The sequence below is a fragment of the Haliaeetus albicilla genome, chromosome 5, assembly GCF_947461875.1.
Source record: "Haliaeetus albicilla chromosome 5, bHalAlb1.1, whole genome shotgun sequence".
Classification (NCBI taxonomy): domain Eukaryota; kingdom Metazoa; phylum Chordata; class Aves; order Accipitriformes; family Accipitridae; genus Haliaeetus; species Haliaeetus albicilla.
The window spans coordinates 49503811-49516122 of NC_091487.1; the positions used below are offsets into that span (position 1 = coordinate 49503811).

Genomic DNA, 12312 nt, shown 5'->3' on the forward strand with positions numbered 1-12312 from the left:
CAGCCCCAAGCCGGACCCGCCGCTGGCCCAGGCTGAGCCCCTCAGCGATGGCGGTAGCGCCTCTGGAGGAACGGAGTTAAGAGGGGAAACCTGTGGCGAGTCGGGGGAGTGGGATGTGAGGGGAACCCCTCTGCGGGTACTGAGGTTGGTGAGGAAGGAGGGGAGGAGGTGTGCCAGAGGAGGGGATGCCCCCGCAGCCCGCGGGGAGGCGGTAGGCTGTCCCCCCCAGCCCACGGAGGGGAGCGGGGGAGCAGATGCCCACCTGCAGCCCGGGGAGAGAGGAGCCCACGCCGGAGCAGGGGGATGGATGCCCCCCAAGATGGCCGCCGCTCCCTGGGAGACCCCGCGCTGGAGCAGGCTGGGACTGAAGGACTGCAGCCTGTGGGAAGGGACCCACACTGGAGCAGTTTGTGAGGAACTGCAGCCCATGGAAAGGCCCGACGCTGGAGCAGTTGGTGGAGGGCTGCCTCCCACAGGAGACACCCCACAGCAGAGCAGGGGCCGAGCGCGGAGTCCTCCTCCCCCTGAGGAGGAAGGAGCGGCAGAGACAAGGGGTGAGGAGCCGACCCCAGCCCCCGTCCCCTGCTCCCCAGGGAGAGAGAACCGGGAGTGCGGCTGAGGCGGGAAGGCGGGAGGGCTGGGGGGAAGGTATTTTAAGATTTGGTTTTACTTCCCATTATCCCTGTTTGATTTGTTTTGTAGTAAATTAAATTGATTTTGTTTCTTCCCCAAGCTGAGCCTGTCTTTTGCCCGTGACCATAAACGGTGAGTGATCCCTCCCTGTCCTTGTCTCGACCCATGAGTGTTTCTTTCTATTTTCTCCTCCTATCCTACCAGGGCCCCGGGGTGGAGGAGCGAGTGAGCGAGCAGCTTCTGGGCTTAAACCACAACAGGGGTGCCATGATGGAAGTAGTGATGGGGAAAGATCATAGATTACAGATGCCCCGGAACCAGATATGCTGGGAATTACACATGACAAAGAGAAGACTATTTCTCTCTCAGAAAGAAGACTTATTTAAATCCTTTACAAAGTGAAAGATACAGAGTTCACTAAGATAATGGTCCATATCATTGCAGCAGTGCCACGATAAATGTTTTGCCTTCGGTTCCCACTGGCTGAAAACAGAGCGTTTACAGCTAAATTCTGCATCCAAGGCAGAGATTTGCACCGGCAGTAAGAAACTGAGTAGATCGGAGAGGGAGAGGCCAGTTATTTAGCCCACTACTCTGCGGGGCTCCGGCCGCAGGCACACGCACTCCCACACGCTCGACAGCGGGCGGAGGCCGCTAAGCCTTCAGTCCGGCGCCGGGGACCGAGCCCGCCATAACGCGAAGCCCTCCCTCACGGCAGAACGACAGCGCCCGGCCCCGCCCGCCTCAGCTGACAGCGCCAAAATGGCGGCGGCGGCGCCTCAGGGGCGGCTCGGCGCCCGCCTCAGCTGACAGCGCCAAGATGGCGGCGCTGCGGCAGGGGGACTTCGCCGCCCTGCAGAGCCTGCTGAAGGTGAGCGGGCCGCGGAGCTGCTGCGGGCCGGGAGCGCCCGGCCCGGCCCGGCGGCGGGGGCTGCCGCCTCTCCCGGGCCGCGGCTGAGCGCTCCCCCCCAACTCCCCTCCGCTTTGCTCCCCGCCAGGCGCCGTCGAAGGACGCCGTGCGGCAGCTGTGCCGGCAGTGTTTCTCCAGCCCGCCTGCCGGCCTCGGCCCGCTGGCGCAGCGCGCCTGCCTCGACCTCACCGCCGGCCCCGAGGAAGCGGAGCAGGTAGGGCCGGGCGGGGCAGCGCCGGGTCCCCGGCGGGAGGGAGGAAGGGAGCCAGCCGGCGGGCTGCCTCGGCGGCGCCCCCTCCTCCCGCTGCGCCGGAACGCAGGGAAGGAGCGGGAGGACGGGACCTGCCGGCTTGCGTGGGCCTCGCCGTGCGGGAAGGAGGGAGGGGAGGATCTGTCAGGAGCGGCCCGGGCCCTCGGGAAGGTTCGTGGCGCCACGGGGCTCCCGCGGAGCGCGGCGGCCGCTGCTGGAGCGAAACGTGCTGGGTAGAAGCGATCCGCCACGGAGGCGCAGCCCGGGGGGGCCTCACAGGGAGGCAGAAGGTGAGTGCCCGAGGGGGGCGTGCTAGAGGACAGCGAGGACCTCGGCTCCAACCTTAAGGCTGTCGGGCTGTACGGGGGTGTCCGAGGCCCTGGTGGTGTCCAAGGCTTCTGTCGCTGCAGAAGCTGTGTCTGTCCTGGCTGTGGAAGGCCTGTCCCGTGCCATATGTAATGCTTGTCAACCCAGCGGACCCCTTTTTCCTCTTCCTTTCCTACAGCTGGTATCCGCTTTGCACAGCCTCACCAGGCATGTCGTGTACCATGGCTTGACGAGGGCAGAAGATATCCTCTCTCTCTTTCCAGAAAACTTCCACCAAAATCTGAAAAACCTTTTGACTAAGATAATCTTGGAGAATATGTGAGTGCTACCCACCTGCCCTTTGCTTTCAGCGGGAAAGTTAAAGCCTATGTATCTGGTTTGATATGTGGATAGTTGGTAGCATGCAGAGTCTCGTTTCTATGAATTTTGCGCCTGCCTTGGGCATAAGCACACAGGTTGGGATGAGCAGAGTTGAGTGAAATACATCATCTGAGTGGAATGGCAAACAAAACATAGCCATGGGCACAGAGGGTTTTCCCAAAAGCTTTTGGAATGGGTGTGGGCCTCATTCACGTAATGCAAAGCCCCTTTTATCCTAACAACTCACCTGTGTGGTAGAAAAATGCTACAGATGATGATAAAACATAGAGGGTTAGATTTTGGCACTACAAAATCTGGTTGGGTAGCATCTAGATGCCTGTCTGCTTACCACCTTGGCTTAGGTGTGGAGGCAGTGTATACAGTAGAGCATACGTGAGGTGGTGGGAGAGGATGGCAGTTCTGCTGCTTGTACATCTCACTGCTTGGTAGCCCATTGCTTTGATAAAACCGGGAAGAAAGGTACATGCCGTAAGTGAGCCGTACTTACAGAAGAACCAATAGTTGGTCACCAGTTTGCCTACCATTGCCCACCAGTGACAGCCTTTCCTCGGCACTTGGTAGCATAGGCAGTCTCTCTCCCCTGCTTACTGCTGCAGCCCTGGTGACCCTTCTGTCAGGGATAAGCCACTCTGAATGCTTTCCCTACCTTTTTTCTTTTTTTTTCTTCTTTATCAAAGTACTGCTGATACTGTTGTTTTTTTTTTCTCTCCACTTTTTGACAGCTCTGCTTGGAGGAATGAAGCACAAGCAAGTCAGAGTGAGTAGTTGTTCACATCTTGATGCAATTAATGTTTCCTGAGGTCATTGGAGTTTGGAGTTTAGAATAGTGCATCGCAACGTGTTTTCATAACGTAGCATAGGAATACCCCCATTTGCCTTGGACGAAGCTGTATGGTTGTGGCATCAGAGAGCTTAGCAGGGGCCAACAAGCTTGTATTCAGATCTGTGCTGCTGTGCTAAATTGTTTCCAGTCCTCAAGCAATTCTGTTTAATGTTCAGTCTGTTGCTACCTTGCAGAGTGCTGTGTATAGCAAGTATTTGCAAAACTTTTCAAAGTGAAGCACTCTGACTTCCCCATTCAGGCCATTAAGTGATGTCCATATTCAATAATTGTGCACTGTGAAGGATATGTATATTTTGGGAAATACCTTATATCTGCACATCTAGTCAATTCTTTCTCTTCCATGCATCAGGAAGTCCATGGCATATATTCATAACTCTTCTTTTTCCTCACCATTCTAAACAGTGATGTAATTAAGGAATGCAAGCTTTAACAATAGCATCATGGGCAAGGAGTTACATTCCAGTTAGGTGTTCCATGCAGCTACAACACTTTGTTTTCTCTGCAAGAGGCTTTCTTTACAATTGCAGTACTTATCAGCTCTCATTTGTAAGCCTCCACGTAGCAGAATACTTTGAGGTCTGTATGGATCCTCTTTACCCTTTTCTTTGCCTGCAGATGAGAGAATGTCCACAGCTAAGCAGTACGGCAAGACTTGGAAATACTGTCCCTCAAAGTTTTAACGGAGTATAAATAGCGAGAGGGAAGAAACTGTTGTGTAATGCTAGTACAGGAAATACAGCAGTTGCTTACACTAAACAATGTTCTAATGTTACCACAATGCTTTTTCCTGTATCCTGAACACTGTCATGCATTGAGAGCAAGCATGACACACCAGCATAATACACTAGCTAGATCTTCACAAACCAGAAGCGAGGCTGGGTGTGTGGCTCTTGGAGCCCCGCCTGGGAGCTCTGCTCTGACACTCGTGTCTTTGTATTCATTTGATGAATATTTAAGCCTGTTGGAATGAGATTGTCTTCTAGGAAATGATGGATTATTTTAGTATTGTATTCACGAAGTATCTGACATATATTACATAGGGACCGAGGCAGTGATTTAAAGAACAGACATTCCAACTGAAATGTGGATGGTTTCCTGCCTCTCCCAGTCAACCTTAGCAAATTAACATACAAGGCTAAACAGATGCATTTTGTGTTGTTGCAAATGCTGCCAAGTGCTGGCCCTGACAGGCTGTAAACTGGAATTTGTTCCAAAAGCAAGAGCAAGGCAGCCAGTTCTGTGCTGCCCCTGCAGCTCTGCTCAGGGGAGCAGGAGGACGAGGGAGAGCCTTTCCCCAGATAGAAAGTTCTGTAAGCGCTCTTAGGAAGCAGCTTGAGCAGCTGGAGTCAGTCGGAAGGCTAGTGATCAACCCTTGGGAAAGAAACTAGGCAACTTATGATAGGCAGAATCCAGACAGGCTGCAATTGCCTATTGAGACAGCTCTTTCCTTAGCACTCAACAGAGGTTTAGTCTTTGCCTCTGGTAGCCTTAAATAGATGTCAGGTAACTGCTGACAACCCGGTTCAATAAGGCTTTGCAAAGACATTCAAACCTACCAAGCACCACTGCTGGGATTTTAAATTGAGAATAAACGATCACCTCCCTGCAGATCTTTTATGGGGTTGGTCCTACCTTTCATTCAGTCTTCTTTGAAAATCCCTAGCTGACATAAACAGGAACAATGTTTCTTCAGGCACCCTGTAGCCATTTATTCTGACATAGTTACAGCAGTTAAGCCCCTTAGCTGCAAATGCCCTTTTCAAACCAGAAGGGTTTGTCTTTGTTTCCATGTCCTTAGTGTGGACTTTATTCTAGTGAGAATTTACTGGTTTCTTCCCAGGAAACTTGGATGCTGCACTTTCAAACATAGGAAGTGTAGCTCAGCTTTTACCAGAAAATGGAGTTGAAAAAGGTGCAAGAGGTGTTCCCGACTCTTATAAATGCGACAGTACCGAAGTGGGAATGACTTTAAGTATGCCCTGTTAAACTGCACCTTACAACTTGTTTCCTTTACATATATGTTAAACAAGGAATTTACCTTGCAGACATTTTCCAAATTTCTGGATTCTGGTGGTAAATTGCACTTTACCACTGGGCAGCGAAGGGTTCAAGCCTCATCTTTTAACACTTGCTGTTGTTATCTGGTTGGATAAGTAATTATGCTTTCCTCTGGTTTGCAGTTTGTTTGAGAAAACACTTGTAAATTTGAGGTGAAAATGTCAATACTATTTCTTTTTTCTGCGTTAAAATGTATTTTTTTTTTTAATTAAAGTAGGAAACTTTTTTTTTGTTCAAACAAGGGGGAAAGATACCTGCATGCCACTCATCTAAATACCTGCCTCAGTTTCACTTGACTATATTCTTCAAATGTTCCTTGTATTTATTACTGGCAGCTGAAAGACACTGTTGAAAAACATTATGCTCCCAGGAACTGACAAAAAGCACTTGCAGCCAGCCTGTTGGTGCCAGAGTTTTGTTGGGAGAACCTTAATCTCAGTTTTTATGCCAGTTTGCACAGTGTTTAGGGGCTCTTGAGGGTTCATAGTGCAGTAAGCTCCATTAAGTGCACACTATCATGAGAGACTATCCCTATCTCCTCTCTGCAAGAGGTAGCTACACAAATTTCTTGGCAGGGCAGCCAAGTCAGACCTGTCCTCTTTCCTTTGGAAGGCTCATGGGGTCTCCAGCCCAGAACTATTGATGTCAGTATTGCCCCAGACTGTTGAATGATTTCTGTTAGGCTACATCTAATTAATTAGGATGATATCTTCAATATTTTTAACAAATTGGCAGGACATGTGAAGATTGCAGTTTACCAGTACATATGCTGTACTGCAGGATGCTTTGATTCACAGGTTGGGGAGCCTGAAATAACATGTTTTATACTGCTGGATTTTAAGAGCATTCCTGTGTGCTTTCTTACCCGTTACAGAACGGAGCAAAAAGCATGTAGGTCCCAGAGCAACTCATGATGAAAAACGCTAGTTGAGTGTTGCAGGCAGCAAGGCAGGGGATGAAGAGGTGGAGGTGACATCTTACTGGTCTCCTTCTCCCACCTGCTTTGTGAATTAACCTATGCTTGTCTTGCACTGTGCCACCCTTGCATGTGATGATGGGAGAGCCCTGTTTGTCCTTCCTGTGTCATGAGGAGGCCTTCAGAGACTGGCTTATTGTAGAGTGAAAATGGTGTGAAACCATGTAGTAGCACTAAAGCTGTACACTTCCCAGGGCCAGAAGTGGAGAAGCATGTACATGGTGGTAGTCACAGGTTCTAGCGTCTGGTGTGATCATGTGCTGCTGGGTGTAACAGACCCATTTTTTAATCCCTCAGTCTCCCTGCCTCGGCTGGTCGACATGGACTGGAGGGTGGACATCAAGACGTCTTCAGACAGCATCAGCAGAATGGCAGTCCCTACTTGCCTGCTCCAGTTAAAGGTAATGTCAGTGGCCGTAAAGGATGTGGGATCAAATTAAACAAGTCCAACACCTGACTTTGCCAGTGGTAGTGCAAAACAGTTCAGACAGGCATCTGGTGCTTGTATATTGCCTGGTGGGCAGTTAACAGAGTTTCTCAGAGGTGATCTTTGAAATACCACAGAGCCTGGGAATGATGTCTGTGCTGGAAGCCCTTTTTCTTGCAAGGGAGAGTTTTCTTTGCATGAGGATATGAGAAGGCAGCATATTTGTTCCTGGTCACCATTGTTCTCTAGAGAAGGAAAGAAGATAAATAATGAAGTCATTGCCCTTTAATTCTAAGCCACTCATCAGCATGTTTAGCTGACTGCATTAGTTGAGAAATGACTTTTGATTACTAATAACTTCCTTCACTGGCCACATCTATCATTTGGAGAGTATAGCTAAACTTACTGCTTATATTCTACAGAGTTCTGGATCCCCCAACCAGTAAAGATGGGATGGGTGGATTTCAGAGTAGGAGGAAAAAAAATCTTGCACTCTGTCAATGGGACCGCACTTCGCTAGTGAGGTACACAGCTTAGAAAATGTGCCATGGTCCTTCAGGATGGAGCTGGATGCCAAATTTAAGGCATTTTTCTTAATCTGTGTATTAAACACTGACTTTTGTTGTGGCACTGGAAAAACACGTGAATGAATTTTTCATACAGCTAATGTCTGTGTTCCTATTTTCAGATTCAGGAAGATGTTGCCTTATGTGGAAATAGTCCTGTTGTTTCTGCACTGACTGTGGAACTGAGCAAAGAAACCCTGGACACTATGTTAGAAGGTCTAGGAAGGATCCGGGACCAACTTTCTGCTGTTGCAAACAAATGAATACGCCAGGGCATGGATTCCAGCAGCAAGGAAGGGAAGTATTCTCTACCTACAGCTCTCATAAGTTGCAGCCTAGTGTAACATGTTTTCTGTTTTAACAAAACAAAATTAAAGATATTTCTTTACTGAGTTAGTAAGATAGCTTTTGAAAAGCTGACACTTAAAACATTCCTTTGGTCTGATACCAAAAAGTGTTTTCCTACTATGTTGTTGAATAAAAGCTGGTGTCCATTTCAGAAAAGCACTTGAGGGCTCAGAGCTTGGCTTAATCACAAGGGTCATAACTGGAAATAGCAAATAGCTGCAGCCAATGAAGTAAGTACTATCTCTCTGCCCTGAAATTAGGATCTAAAAGGCTCAAGCTGGTTAATGGGCTGCCTTCCAGCATTAGCAGACAAGGAGGGTGCTTCTCTCTGGAATGTGCATGTACTGAGGTGCATGCTGGATGTAGCACTGTCTCCCTCTCAATGAAGCACAGCCATGCTGCAGATTGTTATTACAGGATAATGCTTTGAAATAGGGCAATTATGCTACAACGCATTCCCTTCTGATCAGCTTCATAGCACCATTTACAAAATGACTAGCCTGAACATCTTTAGCAGCAAGTAATTTCCTCCTCCTCTTTGAAAAAAGGAGTTCAGATAATTCATGTTTGGGTTTATTGTACTCTGGGCTTTGCCTTCCCTGCACAAAAACCCGTCCGGGACAGTAAAGAATTGATGGCCATTGTCTATACTGTAGAAAACCCTTCTGTGGCAATATGTGCCTATACTTCCCCAAAGTGTTCTGTTGTTTGTTTGTATAAATCTTCATTTGGTTAAAAAACAAACTGCTAATTGATTTTGTGAATCCTTTTCAGTCTTGAAGAGATGTTGTCCTGGGTTACCTCAGCCTTTGTGATGGTGCCTAGTTTCTAGGCTGGTTTAATGGATGTTCATGTTTGTTGCTGAAAAGGAATCTTTTGTTTCCTGTTCAAATGGATTTATCTTTTAAACTGTCTTCTCTTCATTATAATACAGTTTCAGGGCACCTTTTTCTACAGCCACCGGCTCTGTACAGTATTGCAGGTGATGACCCTGACCTAAAACTTTGTAAATATATGTGCATTGAAAGTGTGGAAGAGTAAGTGCAGAAAATGAACAAAATTCAGACTTTTCTTTCTGATGAGCTTCTATAATGCTCCAAACTGGAAGACTGGATCCAAATGCTTTGTTTAAGGCAAAGTCCCACCTTTCATAAAACATTTGGCTCTCCTTCAAGACGCAAAACATTGTCTCTTGTGTTTGGAAATGTGAAATCATTCAAGATGTATGCATAAACTGTAGAGCTGTGTTAATTTTGTATGTCCCCACAGAGTGCAGGCTAGAGTATAAGTGTAAATGAAGCTTGTGCCTTTAAAAGATACTGGTGTAATACACCTTACGCATCAAGATGAGATGTATGACAAGTCACTTGTTCAGGTCTACTTTGAGTAAAGATTGTAACGCTTAGTACAGTATCAAGGTAAACTGGTAAATTTCATATATAATAGGGAAATCTGAAAGGAGAAGGTGGATATTCAAGAATCTGTTCCGTAAGATTCAGGCTGTGAAAAACATCTGTAATAGACTTCTTCAGTTTGAGGAAGTCTTGTTGCCTTTAGAGCGTAGCCTTAAAAAAAAAATCTCAAATAGTTTATATTGTACTGTTTACTTTAGAAAGTAAGAATCATTGAGGAGGTAAGTAATGCATAATGAAGTACTCGTAGCGTTAGAGGAGCTGAGGAAGTCAATACACGGAGGGAATCCTTGAGGTAAATACTGAAGTTATAGTCAAAATGTTGTAGGGCCTAATGAAATGAAGAATTGATAGTTGCATAGAGTTCTTATACAAAACCATTATACAACTATAGAATAGTTGTAAAGAAAAGAAAGACTTAAAACTGAAAAGGCTTTTCCTGTGTCAGAGTGGCACTATCTGCAGGTAGCTAAAAGTTGCTCATGGAGACTTTAATGAAGGGGGCTGTCCACTACATCAGGGGCATGACAAACATCTGATGACTTCAAGGGGTACATCTCAAGTCATTCTGCAAGAAGATGCTGGTATCTTCTAGCCCAATATCTAGGAGGCTATGAGAGCTTGCCTTCAAATCTTTGTTTAAAATGTTAGGTATTTTCTTGTTTGCTCTTACCATGTTTGCCAGAAGAGCTGAAGAAAAAGCTATATAAAAGAAGAGAGGCTGAGTAGGAGTGTCATTAGCTGACCAGCAAGAGTGCTTCACATTGAAGTCCTACTTACGGAGACTCTTACACAGAGGGAGAAGAATATGCCTGCTATTGCAGTCAATAATATGTGATCTTTTTCATAAAATGACTGGTGTCTTAAAATCAGTTAGATTTTTATCCTCCCTCCACAAATTGCTGCTATTTGGTAGGCTAGCCTAAACGTATTCAGCACTGCTTTATTATCAGCTCGCTTCTGTGCCAGCACCGTCCTCTTTAGTTTACTTCTCTCCTACCTTTCCATTTTCCCTCATACTTACGAAGCAGTGAAATTCCTTTCCACTTTTGATGACTAAGCCTAGTAAGCTCTATATTCTGTGCCTTTGAGCATCATAGTGGCCATTCTTCACTTACAGTTTGCATCTCCCTTGAATGGGGTCACCACGGTTGTTCATTTCTGGAAAAGAATAGTCCAAGGACATTAATAAAGAATAGAGCTGTCATAGTATGTGAATCACCTGAATGAACTCCTCCTCCCAGGAAACCACAAGCCTTCATTGTGAAGTGGAGCTCAAAAACTCCATCTTCATTCCAGTATTTGAGGAACAGAGAAACCATCTCCTATATGTACACTGTTTATCAAGTGGTAACTCAATTACGCTAAGCAAAACAGTGATAAATTTATTTGTAAAACACAAGTATGCAAGTTAAATTCAAATTGTAGTTTCACAATTCAGACATTGTGTTGGATCTGACTGTGTGAAGGTGTTGAAAAAGCATTTGAAACATTAAATCCTACTTTGTATTATTGAAAACAAAATTTTGCTTCCTCTTACTGCAAGAAAATGTGTACTTTAGGGTGTTCAGGCTAAAAGTTGTATAGATGTTGTGAATGAGAGCAAGAAGAACATAGGAAGAAAATGCCTTCCTAGCTTCCACTTCAATTAATGATCTTTAACTGTTAGTTTTAAACAGTAGAAGACTTTACAAGACTCATGATGGATTGGTAAAGGTATAATAGTTATGCTATGTTTAAGTGTGGGGTTTAATGTGTGTTCAGGCTCTTGTAAACCTATCGTCTATACAAAGTTTTTGCTTTGTTTATAACTGAGGTGTTTTTTTATTTCACTTCAAACAAGTTATTTTCATTACTAGTAATCTGGTTTAGAATTGTTTTGACCTAAGTAAAAAATGTTAGTTTCAATTTGTTTGGTATCTAATTTTCACTGGAGATAATAGAGTTTATATTTAACACTATATATGGGACCCCCTGCCCAGATTAGGACTGAAAAAGGCTTTTTTGGTAACAAATCTGTGATAGTTCTCTTGTTAAGTGAACAACATCATCTCTCTTAAAAATCACAACAGCCCAGCTTAATCTCAGTTCTTGATACTAGGAACAACATATCTAGCAGTGTAATTTCCTCAGCTGCTTTATAACTGTAGTTATTCTGAGTCATAATAACCCCTACAAAAGTAACCAGTTTAATGAATTCACCAATCTTTCTCACATACCCCTTAAAAGGTTCATCTCACTAAGCTGTAGAGAGGTAAAGTAGGTGCTTACAGTTGCAATATATCAGTGGCAGCACTGGGTGTTCAGGAATCCCACCTCCCGAGACCCTTTTCTGACTTCTTGACCCCCTCAGTCAGAAACTTTATTCTGTACACAGCAATTACACTGTCACATATTTTTCCCCCACCTACACAGACATTGTGCAGGTAGTTGCTGATTTTTCACTCTGTTTTTAATGTAAGAGGTTAATAATGCTTGGGACACTTGTGCCTTGCTTATTGAGTAACTGTCACCTCCAACGTGTAACTTGATTAATGTTACGTAATTTAGTCTCCAGTTGTTTTACCACTTTTCAATAACCACGTCAGGAATATCACTGTACTAGCACAGGCCTGTAGCATTACAATGCAACACCTTGGCTTACCCACTGTCAGTATTTGGTAATCCTGCCCAGCATTTTCAAACGAGTCTCACAGTTTGCATTCATCCAGTCCCTCTTGAAAGCACTACAGCTGCATTACAAACACTGGTGAATTAGACCTCACAAACTACAGCAGGGCGATTTTTGTAGCAAGCCTGATGACAATGTGTAAAAGGTCCTGAATTTTTTAGTTACACTCAAAAATCCATAGGTATCCTTAGAAGCCTCACTACAGGCATCATTTTTTGAAGAGACATACTAAGGTGTTACACTGTGACTAGTCAGTAAGTAGATCATGTGCTGTAGCTTTCATAATGTCCTTGTACTCCACAGGGCGTATGTGGCAGTGGCTAAACAGTCCTTGCCATTTTAAGTACAGGAAGAACCTGACTGTTCCTGCATCTGCTCAACACTCTGTAAACCTCTTTTCTGGGCTTGTTAATGCGTATGAGTCTTGCTACTGACATTGCTGCTGCTGAAGTACATATGAAGCATATAACAAAAATGCCAACCCTTTACCCGCCCTGTGACATAAATTC

At 45.5% G+C, this 12312-nt stretch overlaps 1 protein-coding gene across 1 annotated transcript; it reads left to right on the forward strand.

Moving 5' to 3' along the window:
* The first annotated feature begins 1347 nt into the window (after positions 1–1347).
* On the forward strand, positions 1348–11040 carry COMMD9 (COMM domain containing 9). Its single transcript, XM_069784696.1, has 6 exons — positions 1348–1504; positions 1632–1757; positions 2299–2438; positions 3224–3258; positions 6677–6780; positions 7495–11040. The coding sequence occupies exons 1-6, from the start codon at positions 1454–1456 to the stop codon at positions 7633–7635; spliced, it is 597 nt and encodes a 198-aa protein (XP_069640797.1). The 5' UTR covers positions 1348–1453; the 3' UTR covers positions 7636–11040.
* The last annotated feature ends 1272 nt before the right edge of the window (positions 11041–12312 follow it).